Consider the following 20,024-nt stretch of genomic DNA (forward strand, 5'->3'; position numbering starts at 1 on the left):
AATGAACCAATTTTCGACTACCGGTATATAAACAAATCCGAATGAAAACTTGTACCCTTTTATGTTGAGGGAATAGCTACTTTTTGTGCTGAATTATATACATTTCATGAAGACGTAAGGCACTTTAAAAACAGATTTGTTGATTTTCCTCTTAGATGGATTGTGCTGTCATTCATTGAGCTTATCTACTGTTCTTTTAAGTGCCTTGTCTCTTGACAACAACAAATAAGTAGATAAGTAAATAGTACAGAGACTACAAATATGTCTCCCAAAGAGGGAATTAGAGTAACATTAATTTTGAATTCTATTCTTTCTTGATATGAAAAATAAGGTCTTTATAGAGTTTTGTGCTGACATAGTTTTTTTCATAATGACATTTTTCAATTTTTTCTTCTTAAATCCATTAAGATGAAGGAATAGTATTTGAATACTCTAGCCACATGCAATATATACAGTAATTCATAAATAAAACCTGTACTCATGTAGAGGTATAAAAAGAAGCTATTTTAAGAACAAAGTACATCATGAAAAGAACATAACGCATGCCATGACGATTACCACTCATTAATTATCACCTGGACATGATTATTTTCAGGTAAAGCCTAATCAAGCAATTGCAGTTGGTTAATTATGTTAACAAAGTAATTATTTGGTATTGATATATGAAAACCCATTCACACGCTATTTTTTTAACACAAGCATTAGCAGATATCACAAGCTTTAAACAACAAAATTTGAACTTGCATATATATATTTTGAGGTAGATACAAGAATTAATACTGTCCTGTTTTACTAGTATGGTGTATATTTCCTTGGATAATAAAAATTGATGATGAACGTGATTGGTCTGTTATTGCTGTAAATACTACCCGAGCCAACCTAAACAAAAACTCAATTACATTCTACAAGAAAGTCAGTCGTCTATTCCAAATATTCAAACACCTCAAGGGGAAAAAACGAGTTGGGAACACAAAAAAATCCCACTCTCAAAACAGGATTAATTTTTCGGCATATCGGCAAGGTTATGTTTTGTTGGATGACAATGGCATGAGGAAATGTGAACAGTGTCAGGCGGCTGCTAAGGTTTCAGCTCCAAACATGCAGTGATAATCACTTCTCTTTGTAACCCTCACGTGATTCTGAAAGAGAGGCTCGTAACACTCATACAATACATTCCTCCAAATCTAAGTTCAAGATGATACAATATAAAACACAAATAGTCTTGGCACAGCCCTGTGAATAGAATATGAATGTCCCATCATCAAAATATGTGGCACTTTGGTAAGTTTTGTGGCACATGATTTGAGCAATGGAAATACCAGAAAAAAGTCCAGAATACACATATTTATCTGATGTCAATGCACTATCAGATGGATTATGATAGTTTCACAGAGAAATGTCAACAAAAGTTCTATAATTGGGGATTTTCTAGAGGACTTATAGTTATTCAAACAATATAATAGTTTTATAAGGTATAACTTCTAGGGACGAAATGATTTCACATGATTAGTTATGTGCTTATGTGAACATAGCTTTACAAACCATCTCCGGAAATGCAGTTAGGGAAAAAATAAGACTGCTGTTATGGGTGTAAAAGGGGTACATATTTGGGTTTGGGATTATCATCCAAAATTTGAGAAGGAATTGTCAACATTGGTCTTATGTCTGTATAATGAATCCGATGACTTCAACACTCCCTCCATCTCAGGAGAAAAGCTACTACAATGAAATGAAAAAAAGAATTGAATGCCCATTTCCCCTTTGAACAGACATGTATACTAAGAATCTTACTTTACTTGGGTTACCCTAAATCACAGGTTTAATATATCTTTACACTTTTCAGTAAAGAAAACTAGGATTCACTTTTATCAACATGATATGAAAATTTAGACATGATGACAATTTAGACATGTTGAAAAAAGATATTTTGAGTATAACCAATATCATTAGGCCATCTATAAAAAAAAAAAACATGTTTAGCATCCTGCCTTTTTGAAAAATAGGAAGGAGGTGGCCCTTTTTTCTTTTTTTTTTCCAAAATGGCCGCTTGGTACATTTTCCCTGACAGTCGGACTATTTTTTTCCAGCATTTTTTTTTTTTTTTAAATCAGAAATAAATCATTTTAGCAGTACGTTTTTTTCATGTTTTTATTCTTGGAAAAAAGAAGAAAAAAAATAGGAGGCGGCCCCCCAAAAGGAAGTGGGCGGGTACGCTAAACATGATTTTTTTGTTTAAATGGTCTTATAAAAAGAAAGATGTTTCTCTCTCCAGACTGGGGATACCTCCCATGTGATGCAAAATGAATGGATATAATGACTGAATTCTTCAATGAGTGAAGACAGCCTTTAATTCAAGGATTAGCGCCTCATGATTCTATAGACATACTGATTTAACTGTTAACAGTTATTAAACAAACGGTGACATGGTAGACAGATTATCCTTGCTTATCACACATCAATCAGTCCTTTTATCATCATACAGGGAATTAAGAGGATTACAGGTAGATTGTGTTAATAGATTAAATCAGTTGAGTAGACAGCACTCATGTTTATTAACCCAGTTACCTTGAGTATACCATGGACTCTCTCTATCATAACATATAATGCAGTGTGAACAGACCTAGTATATGATAGGATATTGTTAAAAAATACATCAGGTAATTTGGCAACTTCATGAAAATATATCAAGGGACGGTTGGCATAGCTGGTGTGAAAGCAGATTAGTGGCTGCTCTATTGATGCTATAGTGTTATGTGCTAGGAAATGTGAAAACGAGCCAAAACAAGTTTTAAAAGTGTTCTGGAATATTTCTTGGTCATCCTTGGGTAAGAATGTAGGAAACAATCAAGGGATTATCTATTGATACAATTATCTTCCCATAAAAGACATAACATCACATTAGCTGCATCAATCCTTTAATAACCAGTACTTCTCCTATACCAACTTCTTTATGTTATGAACCGTTGGGGTGGTTCTTCCCAAATCTTTGTGTGCAGGTATTTTTTATTCATTTTTAGTATGATTAATGTGAAAGAATTGTTTTCTCCTTCTTCTTCTGTTACTTCTTCTTTTCCTTCTCCTTCTCCTTTCCCTTCTCCTCCTCTTTATCTATCAATTCAATCATCTTCCCTCCTCCTCCTTTTACCCCCCCCCCCCCCTCTCTCTCTCTCTCTCTCTCTCTCTCTCTCTCTCCTCCTCCTCCTCCTCCTCCTCCTCCTCCTCCTCCTCCTCCTCCTCCTCCTCCTCCTCCTCCTCCTCCTCCTCCTCCTCCTCCTCCTCCTCCTCCTCAACCTCCTCAACCTTCTTCTTTTAGAAATGTTCAAAGGACTATCAGCCTATCCCCAAAATCTGTATGCATATTACTAGTTGTGTATTGCAGGCACACTAAACACTGGGTTTGCACCTTCTCTTTTCGAGAAGTGTACCGTACAAATGTGAATGGGGGCAACTCTTTTACACTTGGGGCCTCCAGTTAACGTTTAATCTGAGAAATGAAGTGTTTTCCCCTGAACCTAAGCCTGCATCGAGAACAGAGAGGAGGGGGGCACTTACACACAATGCAGCATCAATCATATTTGTCTGTTCAGCGTGGGACTTGAACCCACATGAAAGTCACATCAAGATTTCCAGCCGACGATCCAATAGCACCCCACCGCCTCCAAACCCACCTCATACAACGATGAAAGTCACCTTGATTGATTCATGCATGCTCAAATTAATCCCTCTCCGGGCAAAAAATGTTAAACGCTTCATTAGCCAATAAGAGCAGACTGACTGATCTAACCAATCACAAAATGGAAAGGAAACAAGTAACCAGCCAATAAGATGTCTCCCACAGATATCTATGTATTGCTAGAATTGAACTACGCCTCAAACAAGATGCATTTTTTCCTAGCCCTGTCCTTGGATATAGCAAGGTGTTAACACAGAGTTTTCCTGTAGTGAAGGTTGATGAGTTGATTGAGTGAGACAAAACCCTAACATCTCCCAACTTTAAAAATTTTGTTTAAATATTAACAAAAGAAATAAAAAGGTTTGGACATTTCTGAAGAGGTGGAGGACATCACGAATGTAATTCCATATGAACCTCAAATTGTTAGCTAGGTCATGCTGTATATGATGTTCTCTTACAGTATCATGTGATCTTAAAATCTGCTATTTTTCGCACTTTAAAGATATTTTTTCCCAAAACAGTTTAGTCTTTTTGCTACAAGATTTTGCTGTAAAACTGGCTGACACTGATATGGTTTCAATCAGCAAGGTTCATTGTTTGCCTGGTGATAGCAATAAACAAATTTATGCTGGATATTTGATTGAGTCATTAAGACTGAATCTGATGATTCTATAGTAAAAGAATTTAAAAGAATTTATAGTTAAATGAAACTCACGCATGTTTTTATGTCATACTAAGATGGGACTAAGCTGAGCTAAAAACAAGCCTTTTTGCATTTATATCTATTTACTTTAAAAAGATTAAATTTATATATGAATGTTTGAAACAGAGACTTTTTAAATTCAAATAAAGAAATCAAAGATGTTGAAATATCATCTGTTCAGCATTGAAAGCATTTTTTAGGTTTCAGAAAATAATTATCCATTGCCTTCTTCTAGTAGGTACTCTCACATATTTGAAAATTAAATGTAATGCCAGAAATTTGACCAACGACAAGTTGTTTGGCTTTTGAGGTCAGAAGCTAGAGCTGATGCCAAGTGTCAATCAAGTATATAGAATGGGTGTTGGCTAATATCACTGAACCAGATTATAATCAGGTGTGAGGTGTTGAATGAGCAAGGCAGGTACTTACACACCTATGAGCAGCATTTATCACCTGTGCATCTATCACCTGCTGTCAAAGGTAACAATAAATAATAAATCTGAAGTTATATAGCTCTTGCCAGTAATAGGGAAGATCGTCTCAATAGTGCTTAACAGATATTACTTATCAACAAGGTCATCAGATTCATTCACGCACACAGTGTGTATCATTTCCACTCCCTGGGAAGTATTCCTACTGTATGGTCACCGTGAGGCATATATAGCAATGTCTATCACAAGGGATACTAGTTCCCCATTTTTCTCCTGGGTATGGAGTGGCAAATATTTAAAAAATACAGTATCCATTAAAGGTAATACAAAGTTTTGGTATGGGGTCATGAATTTGGTTCACATGAAACATATTGGAAGCATATGCGGTCCTACAATATTCAGTGATCGTTGTCGCGGTTGAAATCGACTCTAAAGTTATGAAATAAATTAATAAACTAATTAATTAATTAAATAATAAACTCTTTATGTTGTATAGCTCCCTCTCAAGGTCAATATATTAATTAAGCTATAAAACAACTGTTATTGACTAAAATCAACCGATTAGCCATTCCCGTTCAGAAATTATATATCACAACTACATATTCGGAGATTTTACGGCCGTAGGCGCTATTTGAAATTTATCAAAATTTACCGGGAGCACGGGTAAATTTTTATATTCAATTTTTCTCGAAAGCAGAACTGTTTCAGGGGCTAAATTATCTAGTGCTTATAATACATCCAGAAGGCCATCCAAATATATCAAAATTATAAAGAATCACTATCCTTCCAATTTTCAACTTTTCCCAAAACTTTGTATTACCTTTAAGGCTGGGTCAGATATGAAGCAGCAAGAAGGTAGCACGTTTTTTAATAAATAAATGGCAACTGTAGGCAACAAAGATCTTCCACATATTCACTCAGCTCGGTGTTACAAGATACAGAAATGAGAAGCATGATAAGTTTGTGAGCGTCAAGTAACGCCCGGCTGGAATGCTCCCCAGGGAGTGGAGATTGTGCACACAGTGTGTGCGGGCAAGCACTGAATCCAATGACCAGGGTAATAGTATATTTGTAAAGCGCTTAGAGTCATTTGTATTAAGCGCTATATAAAAATTAAATATTATTATTATTTTATAACACTTAATCTTGATAATTCAAAAAAGAGCTGCAGTTTGATGTGTCATATCTGAACAAGGCTGAAGAATTTAACCCAGTGTCTCGACTCCTGGAAAGACAAATTGTCTCACGAGCTGTTTTTGTTGCTGTTTGTTTGTATGTTTTTGTGGTTTGTATTTTGTTTGTGTTTTCTTAATATGGGATCTGTTTTGCTCCTTCAGCAAACGATTTGTCAGGTTACTGTTGAAGATCACTTTCAAAGTTGATTGAACTGACAATGACATCATCATTCCAACACTGTCAATGCAGAGTTAGTTATGCATCCATCTCATATCAACCCAACCAGAAAATCTCACTCTAAACAAGATGCCCTTCAAAACGTGAAAGACGCAATAATTCTTTTTGCACAAGCTTTATTCTCAAAGTTATATTCTTAATTCTCCCTTTTCCATTATATCATGCAATATTTCTTATCATTCTTCGACCATTTAGTACATAATAGAAATGATTGCTGACAATATATGCAACAAAGCTGTTATTTGTTAAAAATAATTCAATATGTGTTCATACTACATCCATCCTGTATCTAGTATAGAGCTGCTACTGGTTATAAAGTAACACGATGTGTGTTTAGTGTTTACACTATGCCTATCCTGTATCTATTATAGAGCTGCCACTGGTTTTTAGAGTGTCTGGATGTGTGTTCACATTACAGCTTTTCTGTATCGAGTATACAGCTGCTACTGGTTTTAGTGTGATTAGATTTGTGTTCACACTACACTTACCCAGCACTGAGTGATAGGATGTGTGTTCACACTACAGCTATTCTGTATCTAGTATAGAGCTGCTACTGGTTTTAGAGTGTCTGGATGTGTGTTCACACTATACTTATCTTGTATCCTGTATCCTGCACTGAGTGATAGGATGTGTGTTCACACTACAGCTATTCTGTATCTAGTAAAGAGCTGATACTAGATGACTAGATCATAGATGTCTTTGTTTTAACACTACATCTATCCTTTATCCTGCACTGAATGATGGGCTGTATGTTCACACTACAACAATGCTGTATCTAGTATAGAGCTGCTCATTATAATTATAAGGATATATACCGGTAATAAAACGCAGGGTTGAAGTTGAATAAACAAACTTTGCTCTTTTGTGACAAATATGTTTTCTTTGCATCATCATATCAGTTATCCAACATTTGCTCTAGGCTTTTAATTTCGTACGTTCAGGTTGTGATTGGGATTTAAGTTAGGAGAAGGGAATTATTTAGGAATAGGTTTAGGGTTAGAATAAGGACAGGGAAAGGGTAAGGTTACGAATGTGATTAGCTTTAGGGATTAGCATTAAACATAGTATTTGGATCAAGGTTTAAAGTTAGGAGGTCACATTGTGTTATTAATATTGACTTCGCGCCAATTGTCATCAGAGCATATGCAGTGTAATCAAATAATCTTGTTCGTGAGAAAGGCCTCTAAGCTCTATGTTGAGCTCCAGTAAAATAAGGCTATCATAACTTACATCATGTAACATACTCTCTCTCTCCATATCACTACCATGCCTAATGCACTATTCACATTCACAGCCTACTCCATCTAATAACCCTCTGCTGGTATCAACTATGACTGATATCCACAATTAAAGCTAATCTTGAGCTCTGGCATGGGCATCGTATATCGAGAGAACATGGCTATAATTCATTCTGGATTGTTTATCCTGCAGTAGATTGATTGTTTGAACCAGTCAAATAAAAACAACCTCACAAAAACTTGCTGAAAATCTTCTTCAATATAAAACCTCAACTCTCACATGGTGCTTGGCCTAAATTACATTGATTTCCTTATCTTTCTACAGTCATTACTCGACCCCTATACATTTTCTACCAAAATCGTTTCGCACAGGTCGTTTATTTGTGATCTTGAATATTCAGTGTAAGTTTTGTTGGATTCTGTGAGAATTTATTCATATCATTACAAGAACTCAAGCTTATCTTTAAAAAGAGCATACATTCAAATCTGTTTGATAGGAATGTCATAAGGTCCCATGCTAAATCATACATGTACATATTGATATTCACAATACTGAAATAAAAAAGATTGTTTATTGTTAATAATTGTCAACCTCAATCATTCATGATAGACCCAGAAAGACTGAAGTGAAAAGGAATGATAACATACTATCACAAAGATATATACAGAAAAGCTCAGGCCTTCATTGTATACATGTATTAGGACTAATACTAAAGAATAACAAGTAAAGTAACATAATAGTTATGTACCGGTACTTGTAATGATATGATCAAAACATCAGAGAACTTTCCTTGTTAATACTCTCTGCATGTTATCATACGGAGGTCACTTTAACTGTCTGCTACAATGAGGCAATATTATTTATTTTGTATCTTATACTTTATAACTTTGTACAATTTCCAACTTGATTCCCTGTTAAAAATCACTAACTAATTGACTTATTCAGCTCATTATACTTTTCCGTCTCCTAAAGTAAGATTAAATATAGCTGCATTTACACTGCAATTAAAAAAACTTTTTTATTTTTCTCACATAGTGTATAGCAAGTTAGCAACTACTGGTCTTTGGGATGTGTAAATGGGCTGTGTAAATAGCCCTTATGTCACATTTTTAGACATGAGATCAGTTTTTGTGTGTGAATAGGGCCTCCGTGCAAAGAATGGGCTCACTGTGAATGATATAAACCAAGAATGGCATGTACTTGGGGAGCAGTTAGAGGCAATGGGCCATAGCAATTAATGACATAATGACTCCCATCCATATCTATTACTACATGCTCTTTCAATGACATGATTTGGTGCATTAGTGCTCAATGCAACCTTCACCAGCCTGTTGAGGCCTATTGAGTCTCACTGCTTCCAGTAGACAAATAAAGCTGTCATTTCTTAACCACATACATTATCTAAGTGAATAATGTATGGATATTGGATAATGAAAAATGAATATTAGGATATAAAAAATAATCATAATAACCAAAGTGGTAATAGGGCAGTTCTAACGATTACCAAAACAGTCATGACAAAAATTTAGATTTTAAAAAAAATAATAACAAAAACTCTAACCACTCAAGCAAAATATATTTGAAATTATAAAAATTGCTATCACCTTATCACCTTTTAATTTATATCATTTTAATGATCGTTGTTGGTTCATGAAATCGTACTGAAGTGATGCGTGATATTTGATAGATATTACCTTGTTTAACATTACCTCTTGATTTAAGAATTTCTTCACATTTCTGCTGTATATGTTTGTTCATCATTCGAAAAGGTGGGTTCTATTAAACTTAATCCCAAACTATTCTGTTTGGCAGGGAAAAAATTAATATTTATTTTTCGGGGGCTACTTTTCAAGCTTGCCTGCATGAATATAACATTCTAAAATTTGTTTTGCATTGAACTCTATGCAAATTTATGGGGACTCTTTTGGGCATTTCGGGGGCTCTTTTGGGCATTTCGGGGGCTAATTCGCCCCGAGCCCCCGTGTATTTTTTTCACTGCTGTTTGGGTGCAAGTGACTTGCAAAACTTTCCCATTTCTGACTGTGTGTGTGTGTTAGGTTGCTGAACAACGAGCAAAACGAGCCAAGAAAATTAACACACCTTTCCAACCTGACCAAAACTGAACCCAAATCATAAAATTAGACTACAACATGAAGAGATTTGTAAGATAAAGCTAGAAAACTTCTTGTCCTGTTTAGGCCATGATTTCCGTAGTCAATTGTATTGCAATGGCGCCATGAAAAGCTGTTTTTCTGTAACAGGATCCTAAATTAGCCTGAACAAGGAGTAGTACTAGAAATCTGTTTGAGCAGTGAATATTTTCTACAACCAACAAATGGAAATTAAACATGTCTCTCTGGTGTAAGATGAGTCAAAGTCTTCCTCTCAATCACCCTAATTCCTACCAGATATCGGTTTTCATTCATCTTGGCGCAGATCAAATCTGTTTTCAACAACAATATCAATACTGATATCATTGTTTGCTCAAGGCCAACTCCGTAATTGCCTCCTGCTTCACACAAAACATCACAGAACTCATCCAATCATATATGAATTATACGGCTCATAATACCAACATTATTTATTTATGAAGCAGCTTTATGACTTTGAATCTTTGTAATGCTGCAATAAACATCAACGAATACTCGTGAATACTCCTGTATTAGCCCAGTAGTATCTCTTTGACGTAAATAAATCTTTTCAAACCATTGGCATTTACAGTAAAAGGTGCCGACCTCGTTTCAAAGAGTTAAAATACTTTAATAAATCCTATTTCAAATTAGAAATAAACGTCAAACGAGACAATAATATTTGTAATGGTTCAACATGTGATACAGACTGCCTGGTGAACTAAATCATTTTCCCGGTTGAAAATACATAGAGTTTTTGACATTTGAAGCCAGATGAAAAATTGAATTGTCAGGATGGCTGTATCATGCATTTATCTATTCTAAAATCCTATCCATGCTGTAAGTTTTCAAATGATGAATAAAAACAACAGCAAAATATATTATTCAGCATCTTCAGCGACAGATAAATACTTCAAAAAAAATATTTATCTAATTTCTCTTATTTACCTGGTTCCATTCAAGTGACCTTTTATGCATGGTGTTCAATTCCTTGTCATGTATTAATATCATCATTGATATTAAGTAATGTCTACATGTTTGTGTAAGTATGAATGTGAACATGATGCGTGTTTGCAGTGAATTACAGGTGTGAATGGTATGTCTGGAATGCAAGCAGTTCTACCACAGCGCTCAAGTGGTGCTGAAGGCCAACCACTTGTCATATTTCACATGTTTGTCTTGTAGGTATAAATGGACTCTGTCACGGGGGCTCAATATGAGATGTCGAAGACTGAGAAATGAACATATTGAACCCATATTTTCAATTTCTCCTCCAGTTTTAGTATTTTATGATTACCTTCTCAAATCTTGATCATGCTTCAGTTGAGCTAGTAAGTACCAGATGACATGTTGACTTTGACAAGTACATACAAGGCATGATAACTCAATAAAAGTTGTGGTTAATATGTGAGTAGTCTAATCTGAAGACTCTATCTCATATGAAACAGTATCAAAATAACTATGACACAAGAATTATTCTCAGATTTTCATCAGGGGTTGCACAGGGCCACAGGCTATCTTTTAAACAATCAGACACCAATCAATGATGAATCCAAAAAGTGATAAGGAAAGCAGTCAGTGGTTAAGCTTATCACAGTTAAACAAGCCTATTGTATATTTTAGTTTAATTATTTTACTTCATGCTCCATTAAATCATTGATTTAACAATTATGTTGTATGTCTTTAATCATAATAGATATCAATCTTAAACTTGTGAACATCCAAGGATAAACCTCTCTCCAATATTCACTCCCGTCTAAAATATTTCAGCCAAAGTTTATAGTAGACTCTGAGTCGAGAGAAAGATTTATAGCAGGAAACAAAAGTCTAAACAAGAAGACATATTCTAAACAAGCAAAGTTTTAAAGGGCAATCCAACCATAGATTGTGTAAGGTGTGCTTTGTTGGGCAAGATGTTGAAATATATTTTGTAATAATTACCATGCATAAATTGACTGTACTATTATAACTTACAAGAGGTACACAATTATTTTATAAAGAGTTCTCTCAATCAATCCATTAAATAATGGAAACTTGTATTTTTTTTTATTTTCTACTAAATTTTCATCGACAACAAAATGTAATGGAGAGAAGATCCATCTCAAATGAAATCATATAAAATTGCCTTGTCTGATCTTCTTGAATAAAAAAAACAAAATATATATATATATATAAATCCTCTTTTATTCTTCTTCATTTGGATATGTTACTTCTAGGTTCTCTTTAAAGCAACCAACATGTAGCCATGGACTTCCGCTTGAACTCATCCTGACATGTAGAAATACAAAAGCTAAGGGTTTTTTTCTTCTTCTTCTTAATTCTAAAACAATTAAATGCTGTACTCATTACATTTATTGTATGTATAAATCTGATAAATATCATCTTATTTACCTAAACTGTTGCTAATAAAAATTATAGGCCTATTCCAAATTCGTTTTCATTCCTTGTTTACCCCATATAAGATTTGCAGTCATCATGAGAGATATGAGTTTTAGCTAATGGAGGAGGATGCTTGCAGCAGTCAAATGTTCTTATTTGATTCATTATACCAAACAAGCTTAATGGCGTGGAGACGAGCAGACACACGTAGGTTGGATTCCTAGAAGTCGCTTTTCTTGAAACCACATACGAAAACAAATAAGAATGCTTGTCAATACAAATTGCTGTTTATGAATTTCTCTAGCCCTACTATCTAGTCGAGAGGCTTTTCCTGTAGACACAGTCTAATGGTATTATCTTTCAAGATTTACACAAAATAGGAACCTTTAAAATATACGATTTGCAGGTAAACAGATTATTATTGGTCAATATCATGAATTCCTAGAAATATGAACACATTCTTTCAGTATAGTAGCCTCAGATATCAAAGATTGTTGGTCTGGTAAAAAAGCACTTCTTTGTCTAAAGATGAATCCGTTTTGCAGAATTGTGCCATCGATAACCATACGATGTATGTCAATATTGTGTACATATACATCTCTACAATTTACTATGGATAAACACTTATCAAAGAAATAGAAATACCCCTAGAGCAGATCTTAAGAAGTAAGATTTGCTTTGGAAACTTGAAATGATAAAAGAAGGCTTCTCAAGATGAATAATGATCTCTAGCCAATTGATGAAAAATGTCAAATATTTGCAAAACTCCCCCATCCTGTTGCTGGAGATAATATTTGCAGTGCTATCCTTTACTCATTACAGACTGGAATAAAAGAGAGGGAATTTGAACTTCATCCACTACAAGGAAAGGAATTAGAGGGGAAAATAGTTTCTCCCACACAACTACCCCTGAAACCTCTTGGCATAAACTCCAATATGCTCATGGTTATTGATTACTAGAATACTCAATGAATTTCCAATTATTCATTTGTAACCTATTTCTATTCTTCTTTTGTATGTACTTGTATCATGTAGATTATTCAAAATTATGGATTCTTTTCCAATAAATATGATTATATTTGATGATTTGATATGATTTTATTTGATATGATATGATTAATTTGTTTTGCCTTATATAGCAACATTCTGACCATCTCAAGTTTAATTCCTATTATATCATTCATTATTGCCTCGCAATGCAACAGAATGAATGAGTAATGGAAGAATCTTAAGTCTACCATTAACCACACTAAATATAGTTGATGATGATGACGATGAAGATTAATGATGATGATGATGATGATGATGTTGATGTTGATGTTGATGATGATGATGATGATGATGAATGATGATGATGATGATGATGTTGATGTTGATGTTGATGATGATGTTGATGTTGATGTTGATATTGATGATGATGTTGATGTTGATGATGATGATGAATGATGATGATGATGATGATGTTGATGTTGATGATGATGTTGATGTTGATGTTGATATTGATGATGATGTTGATGTTGATGATGATGATGATGTTGATGTTGATGATGTTGATGTTGATGTTGATGTTGATGTTGATGTTGATGTTGATGTTGATATTGATATTGATATTGATATTGATGTTGATGTTGATGATGATGATAATGATAATAATATCAATAATTATAATACTACCCTCTTTAAAAAAAAAGAGTGAATTTTCATTCTATTTTCACTTTCTTGGGAGTGACGTCTGTGATCACTTGTTTAGGAGTGAAAATCAATTGATTTTAGAGTGCTCTCTAAGAAGAAAAGAGTGAATGTTCACTCTATTTTCACTACATTTTCACTCTCCAGAGGAGTGACGTCCGTGATCACTCAATTTTTTTTAGAGAGTACTACTACTAAATAATGATAATTATAATAATAATACATAAACAAAACTAAGAATATGTTTTAGGCAACATTAATATATGGTCAAAAAGTCAGTATAAAGGCTTACACTGATGAAATTTAGTGATGACTGAAACAATTCTTGAGAATAGACTGCAGCAAATGTAGACCAATTAATTGTATTAATTTCATATAGCAAAATGCATAATTACAGCACCTTCAATAATGAGGTCTGAGAAAAAAATTACAGAGCTGCATGATTCCCTCCTACACATGCTTCCTTAAAGGATAAAATACTCTTGAAGTTGTATAAGATTGTTATCCTGTGTGTATTAATTTAAAGCACCTCTGTCATTATATGAATAAGGTCATCATGTGGATTTTTAATCTTTTCTTCTGGTGTGAAAGAGCCCATAGTGGCTGAGAAGAGGTGGGCCATGCCATTGTATGTAAGTTGGAACATGATCCTTTATAAACATACATTGACAATGATCCACTTAGCTGGTCCTTGCTCCCTCCTAAACCAATATTGAATGTTACAATAAAAGAACTAGCAGTTCAACCCCCAAGGCTCCATGCACTGAAGAAGAAAAACACCTAATGAGATCATTACAGTAATCAAGAAGATCAGAGGCGACAGCTCTCGAGTACACACTTCTTGATTTGATACAGAATCCATGAGACATGTAGCAAATAATGGATTAAATCAATTATTAGCTTTGTTTCATGAAAAATTGTTAGATTGCCATGCACCCCCCCCCCCCCTCCAAGAAATAAAAAAAAATATATATATATATATATTCTTGCATTATGAATGCAGATCTGAAAGTTTACAGCAAAATTATCAGCGCACAAAAAGGCCAAACTCTCAGCAGTCAAAGCTTGACAGAGTACATCACAAATCATGCTATTAAGCTTTATTAGCTTGTAAAACCAATGAGTCCTTAAAACTAATTAACTCCTTGGTAAAAGCAATGGAAGCTAGCTCACATACCCCTGCAAGCATGGGAGTGCCTTCATCTTCACTGAAATACTACTTCTCTCATGAATAATTGATTGGAATATTTATGCCAACCACTAAGATCCAAAACTGGTGAAACAATGACCAATATCACAAAAGGCTGTGGTCATATAATTGATGATGAAGTAATATCATCTAAGAGTAAGAGAATAAAGTCAATTATTCCACTTGTCAATCTAGTCATTGATTTGGTTTTTAAAAATTATTTCTTGGTTCATGTACATGACTTAATAGATCATCATTTTGGGCACATAACCCTAGAAGCACTAGAGACTAGAAGAGTACCAAAAGAAGTTGGATAATATGAGCATACATGTATATATCCAACCACAGAATTTTATTTTACAATTTAAATTCAGTGTTCTCATTTGGGAATTCCCAATCACTCCATATTCTGAGATGTATAAACAACCCTTTCATACCCTCCCAATTGAGATCAAGTTTGTATTACTACATGGCACATGCACTTCAAATCCTGGGATAAAATAAATCCTAGATCGTTTACATTCATACCTATCCAATCCAAAAGAAATCCAGAGTATTTAAGTTAAAAAAACAATAATTACATTAATGAAATTTTATGTTGTTTATAGTGCGGGCCTCTCTTCTTAAGTCGCAAAGGTCATTAAAAATACTAAAGAGTGAAAAAAGTGAGTTGAAAATTGTCAAAAGTCTCTACAGACAGATCATATATCCAGGTATAAAATGATCTGGTATTAACTCATTGGCACATGACTTCTTTCATTCCTGTAAGATTTACACAGGGACTGCCTGCTGTCCCAGAGGCATTGGGTTAAGTAATACTGTGATATTTTCTTTATGAGCTTTGAGGAAGAGAATTCCAATGCAGATGAGAACAAGAATCCTACGTTATGTCAGAACATGATAGGGTGTTTCAGAAAAAAAAACAGTTAACAAAATCTTCGCAAAATATTATGAGCAGCACCTTAATTAAATGTTGATATAAAGTGACTTTCATTTGTTACAAATAACTTAAAAGCTTGAGAGAATCAACAATCCCTCCCTTGCCATTAAGGGGGTGACCAAGCAGACCCAAAACACTTGACCTTTTAAACTAATTTTCAATTGTATATTTCTTGTCAATTTGTGTTATATTGCTATCTATCTGGAAATATACAGCAGAGCTGGGTTTTATTTCTGAAGAGCATTACATGTATGTAAAAGATAAGAACCTACCTTGTAGTCTATGAAGGCTCCATATCCACAACATACTTGGAGTCCAAGAAAAACACACATCCAAGCTTTCCAACAAATTCTCTCCATTCTTTGAGATGTAAGACAGTTCAATAAATATATTTGAGTATGATCAGCTCAGCTTGTAATGTCCTGCTAGAGATGAAGTATTCCAAGTCTGGTTACATCCTCGATCCTCATCTCAAGTTTGCACTCACTCACATAATCCCATCATACAATCAAATAACAAAATTAAATGATGCAGCAAATATCACATATTTTATCTTCCTGGTAGCAGAGAATAAAAAACTGAATCCAAATGTGAATGAATTATATCCAGCCTATGCTTAGCTTTGAGAAGATGATAGAAGTGGATTAACACCAGATGAAATGAGAAGCGGCATGGCACTAACTGCTTCAACTCCACACTAACATGGCTGATGAAGAGAGCTCTAGAGACTAACCACCGCTATGGGTAGGATGGACTGCCGAGCCGAGCTAAGGACGGCCCACTCTATCTCAATCAGCCAGTCAGTGAGCTCTCTGTGTTGACCTAGATCTGATCAATGTACACACAAACCGCTTCATCGACTAGTCTCAATATACAGACTCCTTTATACAAAAAGAGAGCCAAAAAAACTTCCTGAAGAACACACTGTTAAAAGATAGAATTAGACCTGTTTTTACATATTTCGTCCTACTAGTGGGAGACAATACGGGTGACCACTGTAGACAGGTGGCCTTTAGAGAGAGGTGGCCGCTAAGAAAAAGTTTGACTGTAAATGTATATTCAAGTTCTGGGATAAAAAATGGAAAGTGGTATGACACTTGGGGTGCGTTTAAGCTTAAATTTTGAAGGCAGAATGAGCGATTTGTAACGCTCATCGTAATCGCAGTTCCACGGTGTACTGTTTATGCTCACTTCTCTGGCTCCTCCAGGCAATTCTCCCTGGGGGCCTTAATTGGCCTAGCAGCTGGATTCGCAAACCTGCACTGTGCATGCTACGTAGACCCACTAGAGGTCAGTGCGTTGACCCCATTTAAACACGTTTACAAATTGTAAACACATCTTTTTGTGAGTTTATGATCACAGATCGTGATCGCCGTTTTTCGGTGATTCTACAAAAGTGAGAAAGGACGCAACCGTGTTTTAAACTAAACGCGTAACAGATGCCTGATTCTGGCCAGAAAAAGTTAAGCATAAACACGCCCTTGATGAGTAGGTCTTCGTACTGTTCTATTTGGTCAAGAGAGACATGTGCCAGATACATAGATTTCCTGTCCATGATTTCAAATGATTTGAGGGTGTAAATAAAAACATCAATTTGAAACAAACAAGGACTGCCAGGGATATAGCAAACTAACAGCAGTGAGGTTCCCATGACACTCTGTAGAAGTTACAAGCCAGGACAGATCTTCAGGTAAGTGTGGTAACTACAAGCAGGGGGAGGGGGTCCTCACTTGTTCAAGATTTTGCCAGCTTGAAGTTATGATATACTTCTCAAATCACAATGATCTTCAAGGTCAGTCTTCTCCCTTGTTTAAAGGGATCGTTTAACAATGTTAAATCTGAGATATGGTGATATGGTGTAATATTGAAGCCCTAAAAAAATCGTGCTTCAAAATGATCAAGAAGTGCCTCAAAAAAGTAAAAAATCTTTGAGTGACCGGTTTTACCATACTCGTTTTCCCCAATAGACTGTAGGGCGAACGGTTTTAAAAATTTGTTATTCCAATCATTAATATCTTGATAATCAGACAGGCGATCGGCTTGTAAAAGTCATGGAGTTCCTGACTGACCTAAAGGTTTATAAGTATCATCGCAGCATGAGCTAAATCAAGGATTATTTTTAAAGGATCTAAGACAAAGTTACCGGATCCCTTTAATACTTCCATATAAAGACAGGAAACCTCTACAGCAGTCTAGACTTGTAAGTATGTAGCTATAGATCAATGACAAATCAAAGAAATCTGACCAAAAGTTATTTGGGGCCTGACCAAAACTATAGGCATTGTATTGTTTATAGAGAGAAAAATCAATAGTTACCCCACTTAAGGCCAAGTGATAGTTCAGCATAGCACTAACAGTGATCAAGAAAAGAAACATGATCTTCACTTGAAATTATCCATATGGCTTCACATAAATTTTTATTTCATTACCAAGCAACAAAGAACCTTCAAAACAATTCAGAGGCCAGCCAAACTTTGGCAAAACTTTGGCAGTAAAACATGTATTGGAAACATGATTAGAATTGATTGTAATTGTGTGAAATTGAGTTTTTACAGACGTGTATCAATCAGATATGATTATTAACGTCTGGAGACCAACCTTTAACGTCACCATCTGAAAGACGTATTGAAAAGATAATGGAAAAATAAGTAACAGCAATGAGACTGAACATAATCATAAATGCAAATCAATTTGAAACATTTCTTCATACTTCACAGCCAAATCAAAGGGGCAGTTGTTTGACATCCTTCTTTTCTAAGTGCATAGGGACTTTCTTTATGTGAGTGATATGCGCTATACAAATAACTTTCATTATTATTATTATTATTATTATTAGAATAAATAAAGATTCAATTATCCGCAGTACAGGGGTGTATATCTGTTTTCATATCATATCTACAAAGTCTAATTTGAATGGGCAAGATTGCTTAATTGAACAATGAACAAATACTTCTTTTTGTTATAAATACATTTTTCAAAAACTTTTCCAACACATTAGAAGAAATAGAAGAGAAGACTTTGGACAGACGTATAGAATAAGTAAACAGGTATGTGAAAACAGTATATAAAATTGAGTGAGTCTTACTGTTATGATGGATTCTGACATCAACATGCTGTAAATTTAAAATGTACCAATCAACCAAACACGATATGTAAGTAAGTGTTCCATTAAGTGTTCCAACCGGAGTGTTGGCTCAGTCAGTAGAGCGTCCGCCTCACAACCGGGAGGTCGTGGGTTCGAACCCCGGCCGCGTCATACCAAAAGACGTTAAAAGATGGGAGTTGTTGCTACCTTGTTTGGCGTTCAACAAGAGCAACGTCGATCTGGCGCTGCTCAGTGGCTGCCGGGCTCACGATCAATTGGGCAAAAAGAATTTCCGTTTCGGGTTAATAAAAAATTTGGAGTGGACTATTAGGCTATTATTATTATTATTATGTTACTCTACTGTATTCAAAATATGAGTTTTGAATATTATTTCTACAAAGAGGTTTAATACATTTTCATTACACATAAAAATGACTTGTTGTGTAGACTAGTCAACACAGAGTACCCAAGTCGGACTTGGGATCAAGCGTGGGTTTTATGTTGTCCTTAAGTTTCTTCATACACCTTAGCCATTAACCTATAGAATACCAATTAACCAAGGCAATCGGTACACTTTAAGGAGTAGGGTCTATAAATATTTCAACAGAACCATATATAATTCATCTCTGTCATAAAGTCTGTCTGTTGTCTTTTAAATTTGCTTTATATTCCTTCATTAGAAGAGAGAAGAAAAAAAAATGGAGACAGAAGAGGCAAGAAGGGCTAACGCACAAAATACATTAAAAAGTTGGGAAAAGAATTAAGAACCAGAAATCAAAATAGATAGATGATAAAAAGACAAGACTTAAATGAAGGACAACAAAGATAGATGAAAATAATTAACTAAGGAAATATGAGAAGAGCAAAGGAATAGTAGGAAAAGAAGATTCATGGCATTTTTTTAATTCAACTTCCATGATTCATAACTTTCTTATTTTCCATCATTCTTTTCTATAGCAATCTATATTGACATACATGTACCTCAGAAAACAGTCATCTCCAAGTAAGCATTTAAAGTTACTTGTAACAATTATAAAGTGTGGGATCAAAATGTGGAAAAAATAAAAGTAAGAAAACAAACAAATCATCTAATCTTTCATGTTAAACTTGTGAATCAGCCTAGCTCAAGGACTAGTATTTTACATGGTAAGCCT

General features: G+C 34.8%; 1 protein-coding gene across 2 annotated transcripts in view; it reads right to left on the reverse strand.

The window, feature by feature from the left end:
• LOC115920715 (ADAMTS-like protein 1) overlaps nt 1-16,499 on the reverse strand; it is a 57,086-nt gene extending 40,587 nt beyond the window's left edge. The window contains exons 1-2 of one of the 2 annotated variants that reach the window (XM_030977215.1): nt 16,058-16,499; nt 15,629-15,631 (exon numbers count right to left, since the gene is read on the reverse strand). In XM_030977215.1, coding sequence (XP_030833075.1) covers nt 15,629-15,631; nt 16,058-16,144 — 90 coding nt within the window. In that variant the 5' untranslated portion in view covers nt 16,145-16,499. The remainder of the gene's footprint in view (nt 1-15,628; nt 15,632-16,057) is intronic. The other variant, XM_030977216.1, reaches the window with a different exon arrangement.
• Nucleotides 16,500-20,024: the final 3,525 nt, after the last annotated feature.

The sequence above is a fragment of the Strongylocentrotus purpuratus genome, unplaced genomic scaffold, assembly GCF_000002235.5.
Source record: "Strongylocentrotus purpuratus isolate Spur 01 unplaced genomic scaffold, Spur_5.0 spur5_scaffold_9, whole genome shotgun sequence".
Classification (NCBI taxonomy): Eukaryota; Metazoa; Echinodermata; class Echinoidea; order Camarodonta; family Strongylocentrotidae; genus Strongylocentrotus; species Strongylocentrotus purpuratus.